The sequence below is a fragment of the Mastigoproctus giganteus genome, chromosome 4 (assembly GCF_048544385.1).
Source record: "Mastigoproctus giganteus isolate SK-2022 chromosome 4, ASM4854438v1, whole genome shotgun sequence".
In the NCBI taxonomy this organism is placed as follows: Eukaryota; Metazoa; Arthropoda; class Arachnida; order Uropygi; family Thelyphonidae; genus Mastigoproctus; species Mastigoproctus giganteus.
This window is the reverse complement of record NC_143578.1, coordinates 31,730,041-31,755,239: the sequence shown is the minus strand read 5'-3', so window position 1 is coordinate 31,755,239 and position 25,199 is coordinate 31,730,041. Positions and strand designations below refer to the sequence as shown.

General features: G+C 36.0%; 1 protein-coding gene across 1 annotated transcript in view; it reads right to left on the bottom strand.

Annotated features, from left to right (window-relative positions):
* Window positions 1–25,199, bottom strand: part of Asx (transcriptional regulator additional sex combs) — a 331,051-nt gene that overhangs the window by 212,755 nt on the left and 93,097 nt on the right. Inside the window, exon 2 of the mRNA XM_090372619.1 lies at window positions 310–392. Coding sequence (XP_090228745.1) covers window positions 310–392 — 83 coding nt within the window. The remainder of the gene's footprint in view (window positions 1–309; window positions 393–25,199) is intronic.

The following is a 25,199-nucleotide window of genomic DNA, read 5'->3' as shown; positions in this document are numbered from 1 at the left end:
ACTCCTAGCATTGGTGTACACGCAAGTATACATGCACCTGTTCCTATTCTTAGCTACCCTAATTTACTTGCATTTACTTGTTCCGCAATCACTCCCAGCAGTCGCTAAAATCTCATGCACCTTGTTTTCCAGGCTGCTGCTGATTCCAATAGAAGCAGTGCAAGAATCACTTTCACCTCTGCCAGTGGCTACTGTTAATCTATTAGTCCGTGTATCTCCCCCCCCCCAAGCTAGCAGTTTCCTACCCGCCTAACGATGCTGATGCTATCGATGCCTCCACAGCATCAGCAAATATTCTTTCAAACTTACCTGACATCTTTAAGTCCTTTGGAACGAATTATAGTAAAGATATCCTTATGGCTCATAGGCATTTTAGGATAAAATTCCAGGGCCTAAAAAGTAAAAATAATAAAAATAAATAAAAATATCAATAAAGTAAGTTCAAAATATTAAAACTATATCATATATATAAACTAAATAAAAATATAATACAAAATAAAGATGAAGTTTAATTTTAAATCTTTCATTTGATCACTTAAAATAATGTGCATAAATTTGGTCCAGAACAAAATACAGTATTTATTTTTTCTATTAATCAATCACAATCAGTGTTTATATTTCTTTACTACTCACATCACATCAATTTCATCAAATTCTATCCAACAATCCATTGTTGAAAGAACATAAAGCTTTACTTAATAAGTTTTTTTCCTGTTCGATATAAATTATAAATAATTAAAATTTTAAATAGTTTGATTTGTCTGACGGACATTAAAAAATAAGCAAACTAAACATTAAAATAGTTTTGACAATGTTTAGTTTTTATGGAGTTTTCAGATGTAAATATAACAGATCTCAGTTGACAAAAACAATAACTATTACCAGAGTGGTACATGTTCGTATAACGTAAAGAGAAGGATATAAAAGTCTGTAGATTTATCCGTCTCGGTGAATTTCAAATTTTTTGTAACTCAATAAGATAGATAAAATGAAGCAAAACATAACATGTCATTCTTATGTAATGCTTGTGTTCTTACAAATGAACTACTGACTTGCAGAAGGGTTAATTAACATTTTATGACCATACAAAGACAATCCACAAATACAAACATTGTTGCTTAGTTTCATTATGTGTATAGGTCTCCATGACAGTATAGCAATTTCACCATTCCTCACTTCTTTGGAGAGGTCTGGAATTGAATCCTGCTAGAGGACTTTTCAATCAGAGTTGTGGTTAGCCAATCTCAGGTGTAGGGAGCAGGGTATTTCCCCACAAGTTATTCTGTGTTTTTTTGGCTTGCACAATGTGCAAATCAGAACATGTACATAATAAACACCTAATAAACAATATCACTTAATATGGAAACTAAAATGCCATACAAATAATAATAATGAGGTATACAAATTTTAATGAAATCTAGTTTAGAGCATTTTCAAAAAAAATTCGAAGTGTGAGAATTGAATTTTATATAATGTAAATTAATTATAACTTCCCACTTGACTTCAGCATAGTTCAGAATATGCATAATTTTCACATGAATGTAATTCACATAATGTTCATATAAAGCACACCTACTTAGATGTCTGTTCAGAATGCTCTTTCTGAACATGTTTTTGGATGAAATTCCTTGAAACAGGAATGCATTGCACTGGCCTGTTTAAAGAGAAGTAATGCATTTTTCTGGTGAAACTGACTAATATAAGTGTTTGACAAAAAAAGAATGAACCAATCGTTTGTTGTTTGTTTGTTTGTTATTTGGTTTTTAGGAGCATTAGCAACTAAGGCCATATTGCTCCGGGGATATGCGGTGGTCATTCCCCGACCTTTCCGCATCCTCTGTATTTGGTGGTCACGGGCTCGAACCCTGGTCTAATCAAGAAGCGTTTGCTACGCACTGCCACTCCTACCCACCTGGCTACTGAGGCGCCGAATGATGAACCAATTAAAATATTCTATAACAACTTATACATAACCATCTTAAATTTTCTACTTTGCTCAGTCAGACATTAATACAATAACAACCAGCAAAAAAATTAAGAAGATATTCAATTCCCATATATACATGGTGATCAAACAAACAGCAATGTCAATTTTTGATTTTTTGTTTTACTCAGTATGACTGAAAGAAATATATTTTTCACAAAACTTAAAAACATTGCTTAGCCAAGTTCAACAGTCAATATCAAAAAAGGAGATGATTACTGATATGTATTAATAGCTAAGTGCAGTAGAATCCCAAAGCGGAGTAACTGTACACAGTACTTCTGAATACATCAAAAATGAATTCTGAATTTTCTTTTATTCAGTGAAGTGTGTCATCTTTCATTATAAGATGTTAGATGTTCTAATTTAGTTCTTACATCTATAAAGATGAAAGAACCAGCCTAAAACAAATGAATTATACTCACTTCATCACAGTACTGTTGAACATTATCCATAAAACCATTTAGACTGTAATTTTTTTGAAAAATAAATACTATTAGAGGGATATTAATATATTGTTCCAAGTGAAATTTTTTTTCCATGAGCTTAATAATGTTATAAAGGTAATGTGTCCTCTTAAATAGTTAAGTATTGTAAGGACTGAACAATTTCAATTATTTGAAAAAACATCTATTTATCATTATGAGAGTAGAAAATACTATATTACCATTGAGAACTAGCATATTGGTATTGGGTGAATATATTAAAACTTGATGTATTTGTGTTCAATTTCTCTCTTAGGAATTGTTTAACTCTTTCAGTGAGAGAGATCAAATTTTAGTCTTCAAAGTTTCAGATTATGTTCATATAAGCTGTGAGTTTTTCTTCTATACACCACTTGACCACTCAATTAGATCCACTACATTATTTACTAGTTGACATGTTTGCTAACAAGTACATTCCAAGGCCAGGAAGTTTCATAACAGTGGTCATAATGGTGTCATGGGTTTTAATAAATAGGGGATTCACCTTTTTGGTAATGCTATTTATATTTAAATAATATTTACAATTAGGTTGACTTGTGAATAATTGTATCATTTCTAATGCAAGCAATGATACAGTCTCTGTCACTACAGTCACCAAAGTGCCTCCATGACAGAAGGTGAATGAATAAATGTGTACAATTTTCAAATATTTCAATACCTGCTGATACATAACCACACAACCTTTGTTACAAAGTTTGTAACCCATCAGTTCCTTTTTCCCTGTTTGGGTCTTCTTCATAGAAATTCCATACTTATTTCTTTTGAGATAACCTTATTCAACTTCATAATGCTTTAGTAGGCCAATGCTTGAATATACTATTGAAATCACTAGGTTACACTTGTAGATAAAGTTTAGAAGGTGAAAAAAAAAAATTGTGCTATAAAAATTAGTATATATAGTATAACCATTAGTATATATTGATGCTTACACACTATCTAGCATCCACTTGACCATCGCACACACTTTCAATGGGAAAACTTTTACTTGACTTTATATTCCTCTACAAACACTTCCACTCTGTAGAAATACTGCCACAATCACAATGGCAAGTGATCTTCAAATCTTTAATAAGGATTCATGTGGTAGAAGAGTACAACCTTGGCTTTTCTCATCTGTGGTTCCACCATTTCTATCCCTTTGAACTTCCCGTTGTTCCGTTTTTTTTTTATTTATTTATTTTTTTTTATATTCTTCTTTCTGTAAGCTATACTCTTTTTCAAGTGTAGGCAGTATTATGTTTCAAATATACCATCCAGCTTGTTATGGATTTTTACTGAATAATTGCATAACACTGTACTCCTGAAAACAACAAATGCCTCCTAACTGAAACTAGCAATGGTAACATTATTCCGGAGTGAAAAAATTTACAAAAACAGAAATTTAAGGGTGGATTGGGTTATTAAGGACAATTCACGTCATGAGTGTACTGTCTATAAACTGCATGTATTCCAAAGATGTAATCATCCTGTAGGAGTCAGAGTGAAGGCCTACTGCTCTATTCTTAGGAAACTCAGTGTTTAACAGTGGAAACAGCCTATGGGTTTTATCTGAAACTAACTAACAGGAAAAATCCAGGAAATGATCCAGTCACTGGTAGGGTTGAAATAGAATTTTACACTTAGAAAGCAGAAGTGTTACCGATTAAGTTATGGAAGTAAGCATATACAATCTGTCAGTTTGTATATATTCTAACTCTTATTCTTGTAAAAAAAAACAAAAAAAACCCTATTCCTTTCTATCAACAATGTTCATCTTGTCTATTATAAGAGTTATATCACATCTTATAATCTTATGACGGTACACTTTAACTCTTAAGCAAAAGACTATGACTCCACCACAAATTATATTTTGTTTTACATCTAGCATACATTAGTCCACCATGATGGTAAACTGGTTTCAACATCACTTATATGGAGAGATCTGAGTTTAGATCCCATTGAAAAATGGGGTAATTCTTAAGTCTCTTCAATTGTGGCTGTAGTTAGCAAAAATCAGGCAGAGGGAAAAGTGTCTCCCCCACTAGTTAGTCTGGATGTTTCAGACACAACAAGCAAATTAATGTGTGTGGACAAAAACTTGTATGGGCATAATATATACAAAAAAGAAAAAGGGAAAATGTAGTGTACTGGCACCCTATGGCCTGAGTGGTCAATGCACCAAACAGTCCCAAGGACAAGAACAATGTACATAACATTTTCTGTTATTCCTCTTAGATGACACTTTCGATAACATTACACAGTCCTGAACTTTCTATGCCCAGGCAATATTTTTAAATAGGCTGAGCATATGTAATAGATCAGATGGCTTAAATGAAGTGTTCCAAGCATGGAATAAGATAAAACTCTACTTCTGGATTCATCTCTTTCACATATACCAAGTAATAAACTTAGTTGTACAAGGTACTTCAAGAATCCACCCCTTACAGACAAACATTTTAGTATGGTGTAATAGTTCTAAAACATTCTGCTAAACAGAGTAATTACTTTACCATTATTTGCAGGACTATCAGTGACTTTGTTTTTGAGTTCTTCCATTCATTCCACGGTGACATGCACCCTGAAAAGAAAGAACTTGTTTCTGTAGAAATACATTTATTGGAAACCCAAGGATTATACAAAATTTGGATGAATATTTCATTTCTGTTGTGTGTATTTAATTTATTCAGCACTTTGAAAATAGGAGTGCAATTCATATGAGAATTGCATGACAATTTCATCCTCCCCCTCTTTATAGGTATGCTAGGAAGAATATCTTTGAAAATTAGTAATTTATTAATATATAATAATCAAATTTGGTTGACTTATTTATTAACATAATAACCAGTCTATAGACAGGAGAAAATCCAGAATGATAGCATTAATGTTATTAGGTGAGAAATTTCGGGGAGAACATTTTATACACCTAAACATCATTTTGTCACAGAATTCAAACTTGCCACTAGCTAGTAAATGAAAGCAAGTATAGTTCTCCATATTATCCAAAATGAAATACTTAGTTAATGGTAAAATTAGTAGTATTCAATTGGCTGAAAAATGTGCAAGGAAGCAAATCTTTATGTAATTTCTAACATCATAAATAAATAAAATAATAATAAATAAGATAATAAATAAAATAATAAATAATGTCTCCATTTTTATATTTTATTTACTTTTCCAAATATTTATCCAATCCCTCTTTAAATCTAGATAGCCTCCTTGACTCTACAATGCTATATAGATATTTGTTCCAATAGTTTATTATTCTTTAACTAAGAGCAATTTTTCTTACATGCAATCTATAACTTCCTTTCCTTAATAGAAAAATATACTCCCATTAAGTTCACTCAATGACATTTCAGATTCTCATGCAGATGCTTAGCTTCCAAACTACACAGCCTATAGAAATAGAGCCTCTCCCAATAAGAATATCTCTTTGCATGTATAACTAGTTATGTTGCAAGACTATGAGCAATTCAATATCTTTTCTGAAAAGAGGCTTCGGGACCTCTATATAGTATTCAAGATTATAGTCTAACTATAATTTTTCAGTGGGATAATTACTTCTTTACCTCTATTGACAAAATTAGTGTATATCAGTGATATACCCTATGTGTTATCCTAGTGGCCTTAGTGTACTACTGATAAAACTTCATTTCAGATTGTATTATAACTCCAAGGTCCTATCCACCTTCAACAGTGTTGAGCATGCTACCCCCAGCTGATAATTTGTCATAACTGTAACCAAGATGCAGAACCTTAATGCAAGACCACCTCAGTAGGAGTGGAGCCCTTGCATCTTGGTTCCAGAACCTTGAACTTTACTAGCATTAAAGCTTAATTGTTATTTTCAGACCCACTGTACAATTTACATAGGTCAACAAGTATTTATCCAGGAGGAGGGAATTCTGGACTAAACAGATCTTTGGACAGTGATTCCAAATCTGTTTTCCTCTTATACACCTAGTTTTTGTGATGTGTCAAATTACATGAACATGAGGAGAATAATTATACCATTCACTTACCCTCCATGAATATTATTATTATTTATTTATTACTGTTTATACATTGATATTTATATTGCTGTTTGAATATATCTAATTCTTGTATTTCATAATTAAATTATTTGATTATAAATTATTTCAGGTAAGAGCCAGTGAATTATTGAAACATTCATTTTTATGCCTCGAAAGCATAGAAATCACCCCAACAAATTCTGCTATGTATGCAGCTCTTTCCTAACTAAATTACAACAGCATACAATCATGACATATATTTGGAAGATTTAACAGTTATACTTTGGCAATCCTCTAAGTGACCACACGTTATTTGTACTGCTTGTTTGAATGGATCAAATGACTGGCAGAACAAAAGAAAAAAAAAGTCAATGCTGTTTGCCATACCCATGATATGGAGGGAGCCAAAAGACCACAATAGTCATTGTTACTTTTGTAATGTGACTATAACTAAATTCTCAGTAAAGAATAAGACAGATAAACAATCCTGTTTAGATAAATAGGATTGTTTATCTAAACCTGGATTCAGCGATGAGACTGATCCTTATAATAATGAATACTTTAGAAGATGAAATGGAATACAATGAAGGTATGAGTGGCAGAGACTGTGAAATTCATCCAATCCTGAGTACACACCCAATGAAGAGCTGGAGCCAGAGCTCTTTACCTGAGATGAGTTGAGTGTGTGGTATGGGAGTTTAATGCCGCACAGGCTGCTGTGGCTATAGTGCGCCTCTGAGATGAGTTGAATGGCCACATTAGAGGTCTAGCCCTCTCCAAAGATAAAGCTAAACTTCCTTGCCTTGAGACTAAAGCAAAAACACTTGGTCAGGAAGAATGCCAAAGTGACTCACTATCATAAAAGAAACCAAGTTTTGGCAACATTCTTTACCATAAACAGAGTGGTCTGCTACTGCCATGATATCAATGAAATTTTTAAGAAATTGTCACAAGTACACATTACATCTGAATGGCACCTCTTCATTGACTCCTCACAGCAAAGTTTGAAAGCTGTTCTCTTGCATAATGAGACCTTAAAGCCATTCATCCCCTTACCCACTCTGTTCATCTAAAGGAGACACTTGTACTATAACATGTACACTTGTACAATGACACTACTCAAAACAATTCAATACAGTACTCATCAATAGAATATCTGTGATGACTTCATTTGTTGGTATGTTAATGGGCATGTAAGGAGAGGTCAAGAAATATAGTTGTGTCCTATGCTTATGGCTGTGCCATAGGCATAAGAAACAATTTTGTTGTGTAGACCACTGCTCATGAGTAGTGTGCAATATGTTCCATTAGTGGATCCAATGAATTGTTTTGGGAAAGTGATGGATAAGATGAATTTCATTACTTAAATAAGAAATTTTCAAAGATCAGTGGCAAAAGAGTGAATCTTTGTGGGCCTCAAATCAGAAAGATTCTGCAAGATAAGGTTTTGAGAAATGCCTCAATGTATAAGAAATAAAAGTATGGTAGGCTTTCAAATTATGCAATGGAAACTTTTGGTTAACCAAAGGTCTTCTGTACACAAATATCAGAAACTGCTTGATCATAAAGAAATGGGATTGTGATGTCATATATCATTTAAACTTCATTTCTCATTCACATTCACATTTAGACTTCTTTCCTAAAAACCTTTAAACGGTAAGTGGCAAGTGTGCATGTGTGTGGAGGGGTCCCATGAAGACATCAAGTCAATAGAAAGTTGTGGCTTCTTGAATGCACATATCTTAGCATACTGCTAGATGTTGTACAACATTCCAGACAAACTGTACTAAAGGAAATCATCCACACAACATTTTTAAATTGCACATATCATATAGTACAATATTGTACTGTATTATTTTAATTCTGTGTATAAAGTGTATTGGGTTTAAAATGTAAATCTGATAAAAATGTAATTATAACCAGCCTTGGGTGTTTTGTAATGAAATTGTTTTAATTATATACACTGCCAAAAAAATACAAACCTTTCTCAGTATCAAATCAGGCCACCTTTGTTTCAAATAACAGCAAGTGTACAGTGCAGCATAGATTCTATAAGGTGTTTTAGTGCATTTTGTTCTAACTTAACCATTCTTCCAGCAAAAATATCATGCAGCTGCAACCGAGTTGAAGGAAGTGGACTTCATTGCCGAATAGCTCTCTCTGGCATATCTCACACATCAGGTGAATGTGGGGGGCCAGGGAAGATGATAGAAATCAGTGTCATGTTCCCTGAACCGTTCTTGCATAAAGCAATGTTGCATTGTCATCCATAAAGTGACTATCACCTTTGGGATAAAAGTGTAACATTGTCGAGATCTGAAGCAAAATTCAAGGACTCCCAGGATGACATTTAACCTTCCACCGGTATCAACAGACACAGCCCACGACAACAAAACATTCCTCATACCACTTCCAGATGCTTAGATTGTCTTAACAAGGCAAGAATCCATCACTTCGTAAGGTTCTTGCCACACTCTCTGCCTACTGTTAGTGCAAAACAAAGTGTATTGTAAGCCATCTGACTTTCTTACCTTTCTCACATTGTTTCACTGTCTGATCACGATGTTCTCAGTACCACTGCAAGCAATTTGGAAACCAATGGCTTCTGAACAGGTAACTGCCAATACCCAATTTCTTCAATTCCCTGCAAATGGTATGGATTGAAATAGGGCAGTTCTGGACTTGGTTGAATTCAGATGTTATTTGGTACACACTGGATTTCCTATTTTTCTTTTTATAGTTCTTGTTAGAGTATGATGGCTTTACTTCTGAAGAACTGTTTTTCTCCATATTTATGCCTTTGAAATGTGGAAGAATCACCTACTTTCCAGTCATTAAAAACCTTTGAGATGAATACGTCTGAGAAACCAGTTATGTCTTTCATTTCTCCTGCTAATCATGGCTCCTGTTAAACATGCACCCATGATAAGACCTTTTTCAAAGTCTGATAATAATAATAATAATAATAATACAATATTATTATATTGTATTATATAATATGTATATTCACCTATGCTTCCAGACTTTATGGTGGCACGGCTACCAAACTACCAGACTTTGTCAGGTTCTCTACCACAAACATCAACCAGGAGGTGTATAATTATGTATAACTGCAGAAATTAATATAACTATGAAGAACAGCACAGATATGAGTGAATCAAACTCTGTGAGACATATATCTCACTGGTTACTCAACTGACAGTTACTATTATTCAAACTATGTCATGGCAAAGTTTTCTACACAATAGTTACACACAAATTTTAAAAGTTTATACGATATACGGTTTGAATAAAAATAGCTGCAAGATGTGATTATTTGGACATGATTCATTTAGTGTTTCAACTCACCAGTTCAATGACAGTTGCTTTGTAAATTACACTGAATGAAATGAGATCAGTCCCATCAAACATATGGTTGGAATACCAATAACATTAAACACCATTTGATGCCCAGCCATTTATTGTGAAACTCATTGATCAATGGTTACCAAAGCAACTATTGCAATAGAGTACATAATGTCATCATATATTATTATTATTATGCCATATGGTGCAAGGAAGTCTGAGGCTTATGCTGCACCAGCTAAAAAAAAAAAAAAAATTTCTGAACTACCCCGAGAGAGAGAGAGAGAGATAAAAGGGAATCACTAAGGAAGAGAAGAATGATGATATCCAGCTCAGGACCCTGGGTATGCCAAGCCCATACTCACCAGATGTGAGCCCCTGGGGTAAATATAGAATAAGATATTTTTGGACAGGTGGCAGAAAGCAGTTTCACTGTGACAGCAGTGGTGCTTGAGGTGCAATTCATCATTTACTAGTGTGGCATGTCATATGGGCTTTCCTTGAGACGCACATATGTGTTTATTTTGGAATATTACCTTGCATCTAAGTCATTTTTGTATCCCAAGAACTACATTTGTGTCATTGATGAACATATTTTTCATAGAGTTGCATCAAACCCTAGAAAGAGTGAATGCAGTCTACATAAGCAAGATGGACACTTCCTAGGTGCCTCCATAGCCAGGTGGGAAGGAGCAGCAGTGCATAGCACATGCTTCTTGATTAGACCAGGGTTCGAGCCCGTCACCACCAAATACGGAGGATGTGGAAAGGTCAGGGAATGACCACCGCATATCCCAGAGCAATATGGCCTTAGTTGCTAATGCTCCTAAAAACCAAATAACTAACTAACTAACTATGGACACTTCCAGCATATTCTACATTCTGGACAATTTTAATTCAATCTTCTATTCACTTTTAATAAAATTTTGTGTCGCAAACTACATTACATTTAATTGGTTAACTGTATATATGGTTAAGTTTTTATTTTTTATTATTTTTTTTTATTATTTATTATTATTAGCCCTATGGTGCAAGGAAGCCTGAGGTTTATGCTGCACCAGCAAAAAAAAATTCCCACGTTACCCTGAGAGAGAGAGAGAGAGAGAGAGAGAGAGAGAGAGAGAGAGAGAGAGAGAGAGAGAAGGAAATCACCAAGAAAGCAAGAAAGAAAAGAATGATGATATCCAGCTCAGGACCCTGAGTTTGCCAAGCCCATACACAACAGATGTGAGCCCCTGGGGTACCATTAGTCGAAATATGTACTTGTACCCAAGATCTGGAGTATTACCCTTCTTTTAAATTGGAACGTAAGCGACGAAGGATTGGAATTTCGCCTGTTGGCGCCGGTACAAACATTGGATATGTCGTTGCCGAATTATCCTAAATGCCAATCTGCATCCCTCATTAAACAGTTCAGGCCAATCTCTCGCTCTTCTAGCCTCTTGAAACTTATGGAGAAGGCATTACTTTCAACCATCACCAATCAAATCATGCCTCACAAACCCCCACAAATTCACTATGCCATTCCCGGAAGAACCACAGTCACCAATTTAACGTCCATAACCAGCACCATTCTCAGAGCACTGGAAGCTAAAGCAGAACTTGCCGTCACGTACATCGACCTGGAAGCTGCCTTTGACTCATTCAACATTCCCTCGCTCGTTCACCTCCTAGAAAATTACTTCCATATAAAAGGTGACATGTTGTGGTTTATCGCAACCCTGCTATCAGACAGAATCATTGTTCTTACAGCGGATCAAGATATAATCTCAAGAAAAATCACTGCGGGAGTTCCCCAAGGCGGAGGAGACCTCTCCAGAGCATTATTTACTGCAGTCATTATTCCGTTTGTGCAAGAAAGAGAAGACATAATCTGCTATTCTGACAATATTAAGCTACACACCCAGATTAACCCGGGAGAACATATCTCAAAAATTAATGAAAAGATCAATCGAAAGCTACACGACTTAGAATCCTATCTCCATCAATTTGAACTAGCATTAGTAGAGGCATATGATGCAAGAAAGCATCAGCCAAAAAAAAAAAAAAAAAAAAAAAGAATCAGAATCAGCCAAAAAAAAAAACACTCCTATTTCACCCCTCTGTTCGTTCGAAATACCCGTCCAGCTGAGCCTTAAATTTATTTAGGCTATCAACTTCCACAACAAGGGATGAAAGTCTGTTCCACCAACCAACTATCCGCTGGCTAAAGGCAAATTCCGCACATCTGTCTTTCCTCAATTTGAATTTATGCCCTCTCAGGTGATTATTCTGAGCAAGAGGAAGGAAGAATCCCATCGGCAATGAGCATGCTCGAACCATTCAAGGCTTTATACACCTCTATCAGATCACCTCGCCGATGCCTAGTCTCCAGACTACTTATTAATCCTGCAAAATCAGCCCAAATTGTCTTTTCTTTGAAGCCCCAACCCACTGAAATCCAAGCTTCTCTAGATGGCATTCTCCTTCCAGTGGTAAATATACATACGGACTTGGGAGTCGTCTTCGATTGCAAACTGACCTTCAAGCCCCACATTGACAAGCTCATAACAAAATTCTGCAAAATGAGGTGGATTACCAAACAACAACTACTCCACGTTAAGGATCTGGATGTGACTCGGCGGTACGTATACACCTTTGTATACTCCACCGTGTTATACGCCTCGGAAATATGGGCATCTGCAGCCCCCAACAAATATCAAGCATGTGTACTCCTCCGAATACTGGCTCCTTCGTTGGATCACACATAAACATCATCATCAACCCCAGCAAAGAACAACTGCGATGGCAACCGCACTGAACTTTGCCCGACTGCCAAACATTATAATGGAAAGGTGCCTCACACTAACTGCCAAAATGACCACTGGAATAATATTGGAGTCAAACATATGGGAACTGTGCAGCTGGAGAATCCCTCAACCCGGACTGAGGTCAGCTCCAACACTTATAGCCAACCATATTAGACTAGGGTTACCATCTTCTGCACTCATAAAAAGAGGACATTTACACGTTTTGAGGCGAATAAAAGAGAACAAATATATTATGCAAATAATAAAATAAAGACAATGTAAACTGCATTTACTAATGTTTAGGATTAGTACATTCATATTTGTCTTGAGAAATTATTTCTTTCAATAGCTCTGGATTGCCTCTCAAATATGAGTAAAAATCAACGCATGACATATGTTTGAAATCGCACTGCAAAAACAAAATACCTTTTACAGAATTGACATTTAACCTATTCCTTTCTTTCGTCCACTGACTTTGCATTAGAGAGAATACTCTCTCTACATTTGCATTGTGAGGAGGAATTGCAAAGAAAAACTGGGCAATTTTCAACAATTCTGAATGTAATTCAATATTTTTTGAATTACTAAAATATTTGGCCCACTTTTCATGTATAAGCATGTTTTTAAAGTCTTTATTATTATTTTGAGGGTCATTAGACGGCCTCCGTAGCCGAGTGGGCAGGAGCGGGAGTGCAGTAGCACACGCTCTTTGAGTAGACCGGGGTTCAAGCCCCTGCCTGCTGAATACGGTCGATCTGCCAACCCGCACTGGACCAGCGTGGCAGATTATGGTCCATTTCCCTCAGCATGAATTGTTGAGGAGGCTTCCACCCTGCAGTGGGTTGATAATGGCTGCACTTTTTTTGACCCTCAAAAAATTTCTTCAAATTGTTAAATTGGTCAAAACACTTAACATCATCAATTGTTACCCCTTTGTCAATCAAGTAGGATATAGAACATTCTACATCGTTCCAGCTTGGTACTGCATCCATTTTCATCCATATAAAACAGGAAATGGATTCCATATGGTGAAGCCACTTATCTAAATATTCCATGCCATTTCTATACAGATTTTTTATATCACTAGAAAATTTTTCACATTCAAGTACAAGTCCTTCATCATGTTTTTTGTATAGCATTTCCTTTACTCTTAATGGAATGAAGTTGTGATCCATCCATTTCGAGATAATTTCTTTTACTCAGACTAAGACATCTAGCACTTCTGCAGCTGAGTTACTTTCCCTTTCAATTCGTTGTATGAGTGTATGGAATACACTCATACAACGAATTGAAAGGGAATACACTCATAAGTGATTGCATGAACCAAAGATGAATCTCACTAAATCCATTTTCAAAGAACCTTTTAATCACAATGGGAGGTTTTTCTTGGGACAGAAAATAAGCCTGTAAATCTGGAAACATATCTATGAGCCTTGTAATGCTTGGAAATAATGAAAGCCATCTCGTCTTGCTGTAAGAAAGGCGCTGTCTATATTCAATCGCAACAAACTTACAGTATTCCTTAAGCTCTTCAGCCCGGACTGTATAATTATGAAAATACTAGTAAATTTTAAAAACAATGTTCTCTACATCAACTTCCCAAAGTTCTGTACCATTCTGAAGACAATTGTTCAAAATATGTGCAGGGCAGCCCACTCCAATCAAAGTCTTGTTCTGCAACAATTTCTTTAATTTTGCAAAGAAATTATTCCCTTCTTCATTTCTTCTCAGTCCTCCAAACATTGTATTGCAATTGTCCCCAGTGAATGCAATACATTTTTCACACAAACCATTTTTTTTCAAGAGTTTCTTTAACATACGCAGAAATGGTATCTGCAGTCTCGTTAAGCATCTTCTCTAATTCAATTAATTTTGTTTGTAACCCTCCTTCATTTACATCAAAATACTGAATAATTAATGGGAAGATTTTTTCAGAACCATGATTACTTCCATCAGTTGAGACCCCACAGTATGCAATGTTATTTTCTTTTAAAGTTTCTACAATAACATTAAGAGAATGATTTGCAAGTACAAAGTTTACATTGGCTTCTGTCTTGGTTCTAGTGCAGGAAAATCTTTTTGCTATCTCAGAATCAAAAAATACATTTTTTAACATGACAGTTGTGCAATCCATTGATTTGTAATTACTATGATGTTTAACAGTGTGAAAAGCAAAGGTACCCCTGCAGCAGCCAGATCATATTCTATTTTACCGACAGCTTTGACAAAAAAATCTGTAACCTTTCCCGAAGAGGCCTCACCTTGAACTGCTTTCTTGTGCTTCTCAGTTTCAATGTGATGCTTCAAATCACCAACCCCTTTATTGGCTACTGAAACATATGTCCCCATTCTGCAAACTTTACATTCAGCTTCCCATTCCTCTTGGCCAGATACAAAACATGGAAATTTGTTTTTCATCTCTTCTGTAAACATGCACTTCCTTTTAGGCATTTTAGGAGAAGTATAGTCTTTATAATATTGATTTTTATAATTGAAATTAGCATTAGCATTAGTAGAGGCATTTGATGCAAGAAAGTAAGCTTATGCAGCATCAGCCAAAAAAAAAAAAAAAAAACCCACTTCCACTTCACCCCTCTGTTCGTTCAAAATACCTGTCCAGCTGAGCCTTATTTAGGCTATCAACCTCCACCACAAGGGATGGAAGTCTGTTCCACCAACCAACCACCCGCTGGCTAAAGGCAAATTTCCGCACGTCTATCCTACATCTGTCTTTCCTCAATTTGAATTTATGCCCTCTCAGGTGATTTTTCTGAGCTAGAGGAAGAATCCCATCAGCATTGAGCATGCTTAAACCATTCAAGGCTTTATACACCTCTATCAGATCACCTCGCTGGTGCCTAGTCTCCAGACACTGTAATTTGCAAAACTTAAGCCTTTCTTCGTAAGAGCACCCCTTTGTTCCATTCACTAATCTTGTTGTCCTTCTCTGTACTCGTTTCAGCAGCTCTACATCCTTCTTGAAATGAGGCCTCCAGACCTGTATACAGTACTCTAGGTGTGGCCTGACCATTGCCTTATACAATGGAATAATCACCTCCTTATCCCTGCTGGAAAAATTCCTGTATATCATTGACAATACTCCATGAGCTACTCTTGCAGCCCGTCTGCACTGCTCAGAGAACTTCATATCTGCCTGCACAACCACCCCCAAGTCCCTTTCATTCTCTACCACTGTCAGTGTAGTACCACAGAGTTGATACGTTGCTCTGGGGTTGCTGTTTCCCATGTGTAGTACTTTACATTTGTCAATGTTAAACTTCATTTGCCACCTCTCAGCCCATCTGCTCAACCTTTCTAGATCCTGTTGCAGCAGCATAGTGTCAGTAGTGTCCTTGACAACCCTGCCAACCTTTGTATCGTCTGCAAACTTGGACATTAAGCTTGATATACCATCATCAATATCATTTATAAATACAGAAAACAATAATGGACCCAACACTGAGCCCTGAGGGACTCCACTAATAACATTAGTCCACGCTGAGCAGTGTCCATTGATTACCACTCTCTGTCTTCTCCCCCTCAACCACCCCTTTATCCATAGCAGCAATTTGCCTCCAATGTCACACTGTTATTATATAAAGAAAGAAATCTGATCTTATCTGGAGAGCTTAGTATCATAAAAGGCATGCACTCACTTTTTTTCCTCGAGTTTTCAGATAAGCAAGTTCTAGATTCCAGCGATGCTGAATTCTCTGTCTTGGGTTTTTTTTCTTCATTCCCTCCTATTTATCTTTTCTCATCAGTAACGTATAGTCATATTCCAGGTTTTCTTTCTATGATGCCTTCTCCTTAGAATGCCCAGTTCCTTTGTCTTTTTTAAACAATTTTTATGAGATCTCTCCCCCCCCATACTCTCATCTCAGTGTTATTTATTTTATCCCGCCCATTTTATTCTGTCACATTTTAAATGCCTCAAATCTGCTTATTTCCTCTTTCCCCACCATATTTCTGTACTGTAATAGGGTCTCATTCTACATCAGTATCCTTACCATTTTTTTTTCCCTGGTTCTTCCTTAAAATTTCTTTTTATTGTCTTTCTTTGCACACAATCTTTTCTGCAGCAATCCTTGTCTTTATTTTCTCAAAGCTTTTGCATTCTGTCATTATGTTTAGAAATATTTATTTGTCCTACCAAATATAAAATATAGGTATACATTGGTAAGTGACAAATTCCCTTCACGGCAGGAAATGCCAGGGGATTTGTGCATCTAAATGTGCTTCAATTCTCCTTCTAACATTATTTTGATATTTTTTTTCCTGGCCTCCTTGTAAAGGCCATTAATTTTGTTTTCTTGGTATTGATTTTCATGCTATATATTTCTCTGAGATCTTGTTCAGGCCTTTTAGGTCTTGTTCATTTGCTTTCAAATTTCGTTATTTCGATCATCTCTCATCTCATCCTTATTCATTCACCAGCTTCTTTCATCAGTGACTCTGCATAAATATACAATCCACTTAATCAAAAGTCTTCTCAAAGTTAGCAAAGCACACTGTACCACTACTACTACTACTTTCTAAGCTTCTTTCTCCTAAAATTTCCAGAATTCCTATTACTTCCCTTGTTCCATCTCCTTCTTTGAGCCCTCTTTTAAAATACAGTCACATTTCTCTGAGTAAAAATTTAAAAAAAAAAATGGATTTCAGGAAGTACATTGACCAACAACCTCTAAATCACAGTTAGGTCACAATGTTTGCATCTACAATTCTGCTCAGGCATGATAAGAGGGATTATATGTTGAAAGCCTTGTGCATTAACTCAAGACTTGAAGGACTCTGCAAAGTTTTTGGGGGTAATTTCTATCAGCTTGGCCCTCACTTGTAGGCAGAAGGAATCTGTTTTGTAGAGACGGAATACATTTAAACAAAGGTGGTGCAAGAGTTTCTGCCAGTGAAAAATCTTTGGAGCCTACAGGCTAGTAAGGCTCCTGGGGTTGATGGCATATACTAGGGCTTGCAAACCAGTTTTATAAAACCGGTTAAATCGGTTTTCATATTGAGTTGTTAAAACCGAAACCGAGCTTCTAAAACCGGATTCGAATATTTTCTTAGTTATCCCTCGAATATAGTTTTTTGTTACGCACATTTTCTTTTGTTTGTTCGTTTGTCTGGATCATTCAACTGCTTTATGTTTTAAACATGTTTTTTATTTTATTTTATTTTATGTTTAGGTACGAATCTCATGGGCAAGTGGCCCAAATCTAGGAGGGATACCTTTTATCTTCCCACCTGTATCATGGCACGATGCAGGTGTACTCATTTACGACTGAGTGAGTCGGAGCGACAGCGTAAAAGAAAATGCTCAACATTTCTCCGTTCCATCAATATTGTTCGCCAGGCAAGTTACGGAACGCGCCTTATTGATGGTTACCCACTAAAAACAGATTCGCTGAATACTGCATCAAATTTCAATCGTAGAAAGTTTTTTGCTTCTTTATTCCTATTAAATTTGCGATCAAATGTTCTCCAAAAAGCAGCTTCACCAAATATAGCTTTTACATAATTTTTGAAAATACAATAGATTTAATTGAGGGAAAAAAAATTGCAAGTAAATAAATAAAAAAATTCTTTCGTGAAAATTTTGAAACTTGCCTCGTTCAGACTCTTCATTCAGTGCTTGCGGGAGTGATGCATAGTATTGTGCTTTTGTTGTCTTCAATATTTTTATTTAAAATTGTCGGTGATATAAATTCCTACTAATTAATATTTATTACTCTTAATATATCTAAGATGAAATCAAATGTATGGAATTATTTTGCTTGAAAAAGCAAAGATGAAGCACAATGTTCGAAATATCAGAAGATAATAATGAAGTCGTCTGGAGGATCTACATCATCTTTGATGTTGCATTTAAAGAAAATGCATCAGATTGACATTAAACAAGATAACAGTGAACCTCCCGTAAAAATGATAAGAATATTAGAAAACTTATCGTTAAAAAATCTACGGAAGTAGAGATTTCAAAATTAGTTGCTTTAGATGGATTTTCTTTTAATTCAGTTGCCAAGAATGAGTTTATACAATCAAGCCTTCACCTTCAGAGAAATAAATACGATAAATTACCACCAGCCTCAGTGAATGGAATTAAAAATATGGTTCTGAATTATTATAAAACTAAGAAAGAAGAACTCATTCAGAATTTCAAAAATTCATTGGTTTTGGGTGCACGGTATTTATCGACTCTAGACGAATATACGTCTATACAAAATAAAAGGTATATGAATATAAATGTGCATTCAAAAGACAATCATTGGTCGTTAGGTCTTATTGAGATTAATGGTTCACTTGACAGCTGAAGAACTGAGCAAATTGTGAATGGACACTTGAAGGAATTTGGTTTGAACTTAGATGAGGATATTGTTGCCTGCACCACCGATGGAGTAGTAATGATGATTAAGTTTGGCAAGCAAATTACGCCTAATCATCAACAATGTATAGCCCATTGTATACATCTGTCAGTTATAGACGTACTTTATGAAAAATCAATCAATTATGGTGCCACAGTCTCTGAGTCTCCCAAAGACAATGAAGAAAGTAGTGATGATGAAGAAGTTGAAGAAAGACAGCAAGGCATGCTTTATCAAACCGACTTTACCGATGAGCTCATTTATTTCTTCAATCCAATGGCCAATAATGCACAAACTATTAACAAAGTCAGAAAATTTTGCAAGCTTTTTCGAAAATCACCTACCAAAAATGACATATTACAAAATTTAATGGGAAAGAATATAAACTTATATTAAATTGTAAGACTAGATGGGATAGCACATTCTATATGATTGAGAGATTTTTGAAATTGAAAAATTCCATTCCAAATGCTCTATGTACAGTACTGTCAACTGAAGCTGTGTCTGACGATGACTGGAAAACACTTGAATTGCTATGTGAAACTTTGCGACCAGTTGAAATGATTCTGAAGGCTATAACCTCAGAAGATACAGACTTACTTAAAGCAGTCTTCAATAGAATTTCTGCTTGCTAAGCTTGATACAGCAGAAAACCCATTTGCTTTAAAGTTTCACCAAAGCCTTTTGCAGCGTTACAATGCAAGACGAAATTGCCAAACTGTGGCTTTGCTGAGCTATCTACACAACCCCAAAAAGTTTAGGAAAGAAGATTCTGGTTCAAGAACTTTTGATTTTCCAAGTAAGCAAGTTTGGAAAAAGGATGCTGAAGAGATTTATCAGAGATTATTTGCAAAACATTCCGAAGAAGTCTTAGCGTTGAATGAAGAAACTGAAAATAAACGAACTGTTCTTTTAGAAGAAAACAAAGACTCGTCTAGTTCCGATGTTGGAGACACACTCATGCGAGAGTATGATAGTGTAATAAAGTAACTGAAGAACCTTCAAAATATCCAAGTGAATTGGAAATCAGAAAAGAATTTAAAATTTTGGAGGCAACTAGCAGTAGAAGTGAAAAGCTGGAGAAAGTTTATAGAGCACTGCTGACCATTAAACCAACAAGTGTCCAATCTGAGAGAGTGTTTTCGATCACTGGTCTCTTTAACACAAAAATAAGGTCAAGTCTATCAGGAAAAATGCTTAATATACTGTGTTTTTTAAGGGATCATTTTCAGAAAAAAGCTGAGCAATAAATAGTAAAGTAATTTCCCCAAGCTGTTTTTTTTCGCATTATTTTTATTTTTTTGTTTACTATACGAGAAGATAGTTTTTATTCAAAGGATTTGAATACAATTTGTAATTTTATATAATCCCAAGCTGTGTATTTTTTTGGAGCACTTTAATTTTTTTATTTTTTTTACTATAAGAGATGATAGATTTTGTTTAAAAGATTTGATTACGATTTGTACAATCTACCCAAGATAAAATAAATACCTGTGTTATAAGCTTTTAATTATTTTCCCTAAGTCTGAGAAAATCGGTTTTAAAACCGGTTTTAAGAGTAAACTTCGGTTAAACTCGGTTTTGAAATTTCTCGGTTTTATGCAAGCCCTAGCATATACCCTATCATCTTGAGGATACCTTATTAAAGGTTCAGGGAAACTGCTGGTTTGTGGGGGGGGGGGGCAAGCGTAATATAGATACGCATTTATTTGATAATAATAGTCAAAGTAACACTTGCACATACCTCAAGAGTTCTTGTTTGTTACAGCAACAGAATATATTAGCAAGATGTTCTGACAGCAGAAACGTTTCAAATGAGTGGGCAGCTAATGCCAAGGAAGCGAGCTTAAATAACTTTAAGGGGTGTGTCAGGGTAGTTAACTATATGAGAACACTAAGTCTTAATCGTTTATACAGTAATGTCAGAAGTGTCGTCAATAAAATAAGTGAATTCGGACTGCTGGTTAGGACAAGTAATGCTAACATACATAATAGGGCTTATTGAAAAGTTGTACCACCCTGAAATAGGGGATGATGAGTTTCAGTACAGTATATATAATGTATTTAGGAAGGATAGGGAAGATGAAAGGGGTGTTGGGGTCATGCTTCTTATCAAAAGCAGCCTGAGCGCGATGAAAGTTTCCCGGATTCAGTCGTTTCACATGCTAGTATAGAATCTGTATGGTGTGAGATAGTTGGAAGCAAAGGTGGGAATAATCTATATGAAAGTGGGAATAATCTACATGCCAGGTGATTGTGAAGATTATGGTGAGAGGTTCTACATGCAAATGGAATGGGCAAGTAAGCATGCATGTCTTATTATGGGTGATTTTAATTTGCCTTTAATTGATTGGAGCAAATAGGAAGGAAACTCCACATGGGGGATAAAATTTTTAAATCAACTAGATGATTGCTATTTGTATCAACATGTCAGGGAAAAAATTATTCTAGACTTCAACATTGCTCGTGAACCAAATGACTCAATAGAGCTGACAGTACAGGAACCAGTAGCAGGTAACGATCACGGAGTTCTACGGTGGACGATGAAGAGAGAGAGGTACCAGTAGTTGAAGGCAAAGGAATGGGTTATAATTTCAGAAAAGGAAATTACGATGCCTTAAGATGCTACATGGCCTCTATTAACTGGGTAGATATCTCGCAGAGAGCGAATACAATTGAATTATGCTATACCTTTAAAACATTAATCACAGAAGCCTTGAATGCTTATATACCATTTAAAAAAATACTCCATGAGGAGGATTCCAAGTTGATTAAATAATGAAGTTGCCAGATTACTTGAGCAGAAAAAAACGGCATGGAAAAGTTACATAGCAATAAAAAGTACTGAAGCCATAACAGCTACAAACTGATCTGCAATAGTACCACAGAAAAGGTTAGGCTGGCAAAGACAGATTATGAGAAATTGCTGGCAAAGGGGGGGGGGGGAATTTTCACATATATTAATGCAAAGAAGAAAAGGACAAACCAGATCAGACCCTCATGTAATGGACATGGGATGGCATTTGATACCCCAGCTGAAGTTGCAGACGAACTCAACAGTTACTTTGTATCGATATTTGCAAAAGAAAAACCCTTTGTGTCAATGAGATATTATGGGAGTAAAGTTGAAAAAAATGTAATTAATGATGTTGAAATTTCACACGTTTATTTAATGAAAAATGTTTCGAGCCTATAGGCTAGTAAGGCTCGTGGGGTTGATGGCATATACCCTATCATCTTAAGGGAGGTGGCAAGTGAGTGCATTGAGGTTAATTATGAAAACATCACTGGACTCGGGACTGATTCTGTTGGATTGGAAAAGTGCCAATGTATCTCTAATACATAAGGGCGGTTCTAAGAGTGAAGTGGGAAATTACTGGCCGGTTAGTCTAACTTCAGTAGTAGGAAAAATGATGGAAACAATGATCAAGGATGGAATTCAGGATCATTTAGACTTTGATTTGGTAGTTGTTGGCGCATCGGCTTCTGTGGCCATATTGCACCTCCCAAGGTTTTTGCAGTACTTTGATCCAAGCCCGAGGCGGGAATCGAACCCGCGACCTTTGGGTTGCCGGGCAGGTACTTTACCCACTCGGCTAGCCCAGTCGGCATCATTTAGACAGAAATGGAATGCTGAAGAATACACAGCATGGTTCTGTAAAGGGAAAATCATGTTTAACTAATCTGGTTAGCTATTTTTACAGGATCACTCAAGAGCTGGACTTGGAGAATAATTTTGACATTGTCTATTTGGATTTAAGCAAAGCATTTGACTCAGTCCCACATGAGCAGTTACTTTATAAGCTGGAACAGGTTGGAATCACAGGGAAATTCCTTAGATGGATAGCTGGATGGCTTCAGGGTAGGAGGCAGAGGATTATTCCTCAGATTGGGTTGATGTAAGAAGTGGGGTTCCCCAAGGATCAGTATTAAGACCACTGTTATTTTTGATTTTCATAAATGACATTGATGAAGGGCTAGAGGGTGTGATGTCTAAATTTGCAGGTGATGTAAAGATTGGTAGAGTAGTTAATGATCACCGCCAAGCAGAGCTTCTTCAGAGTGACCTAGATAGACTTCAGGGATGGTCAGAAAATGGCAGCTATACTTTAATCCAGCAAAGTTCAAGGTATTGCACCTGGGGAACAGTAACCTCAAAATAACTTATACACTTGGAGTTGAGTAAAGCCAGTAGTGGAGGAAAGGGACTTGGGTGTTATGATATGGACACACATGAAGTTCTCCGAGCATTGTAGACTGGTTGTAAGGAAGGCCTATGATGTCCTATCGATGATTTATCGAACATTTGCTAGTAGAGATAAGGACATCATAATCCCACTGTATAAGGCTACTGTTAGACCACACTTGGAATACTGTGTTCAAGTATGGAAACTGCATCTAAAGAAAGACATTGTGCTTGTTGAAAGGTCAAAGATAGGTAACTCGTCTAGTGAGATCAGTAAAAGAGCATCCATATGAGGAAAGACTTTGAATATGTGGGTTGCAGAGCTTGGAAACTAGGTACCTTAGAGAAGACTTGATTGAGGTGTTTAAGGCACTGAGAGGCATAAACAAAATGAATGAGGATGACATTTTCATGGTTATAAATGATTCTAGAACAAGGGGCCATAATTTCAAGTTACGGGAGAAGGAGATGTTTTGACTGGATTGCAGGAAATTTTATTTTAGCCAGTGAGTTATAAATTACTGGAATAAGTTACCTACATGGGTGGTAGAGGCTGACAGTTTGGGGAAATTCAAAGGTCAGCTGAATAATTTACCTATGGGAGGAGTAAAATGCATAGGTTGTGTATTTCCTTTTTTTTTATTAATTATTATTTTTTAAATTTTCTTCTTATTATCATTATTTTATTTTACTTATTTTTTGTTATTCTATTTTTTTATTATTATTATTATTTATATATATATTTTTTATTTGCCTGGTGCAGCATAAGCCATACGCTTTCTTGCACCATGTGGCCACTGCTAATACTAATACTAAATTGATATGTTGATAAATCTGTAACAGTTATGTCTATGCAAGTTTGTCCTCCACTCTACTCTGTGGGCACTGTGGTAAAAAAAAAAAAGGTAAACTGCAGCCACTATCAACCCACTGCAGGGTGGAAGCCTCCTCAACAATTTATGGTGAGGGAAATGGACCATAATCTGCCACGTTGGTCCAGTGTGAGTTGGCAGATCGACCGTATTTAGCAGCCAGGGGCTTGAACCCGGTCTACTCAAGGAGCGTGTGCTACTGCACTCCCGCTCCTAACCACTCAGCTATGGAGGCACTGTGGCAGTAAGCATAAGTAATGACAGGAAATCATGAGACCAGCACAAACTGTATATATATTTTTTTTTCCATATAGTTCTTTACATTTCTCTGTCTGATATTTTCTAGTATGAAATTATGGATTGATATTTTATTGAGCAGGCATGGTACAATAAACAGTTCCTGTTCAAATTATATAAAAAAAAAACATTTGTATTGAACCATACTTCCAGCCTTGCTAAGTAGTAAGTTTCCTGATATTAAATTCCTGACATGTAAACCCATGATCCCATCAGAATTTGAACTGCACCAGTTGAACAGCACTAGTTTAATCAGAACTTTTCACATGACTCCGTCAGTAGTTCAATTCAGGCAGTTATATTGCCATTGGCAATAGGGGTGTTTGGGATCTCCAAGGATGCAATGTAACAACAGTGTTGCACAGCCCTGCCACCATTTAATACCAGGGCTGGACATCAAATGGTGTTTGATGTTATTTGTATTCCAATCATGTTTAATGGGACTTACTACACTTGGCACATTATAGCCTTAGTTGCTAATGCGCCAATAACAACCAACCAACCAACTTACTACACATTAAGAAATTGACATAGGTCCTGAGCTGGATATCATCATTCTTCTCTTTCTTGGTGATTCTTTTCTACTCCCCCCCCTCTCTCTCAGGGTAACTCGGGAATATTTTTTGTCTGGTGCAGCATATGGCTATTAATAATAGTAATATCACATTTTGTGAAGAAGTCAATTAAATTCTGACGTCAACTTAATCAGTTTCTTTGCAGCGAATTGTAGATGCTCCAATTCCATGTGTATGTGTGGGATCCTTATCAGTGCCAAGGACCACAAACAGATGGATAATAAGTTCATTTCTATGTATAAATATCTTGGCAAACCCTATGTGATATTATTCAAACATTATATTAGCTAATCTTGATTGTCTATTTTT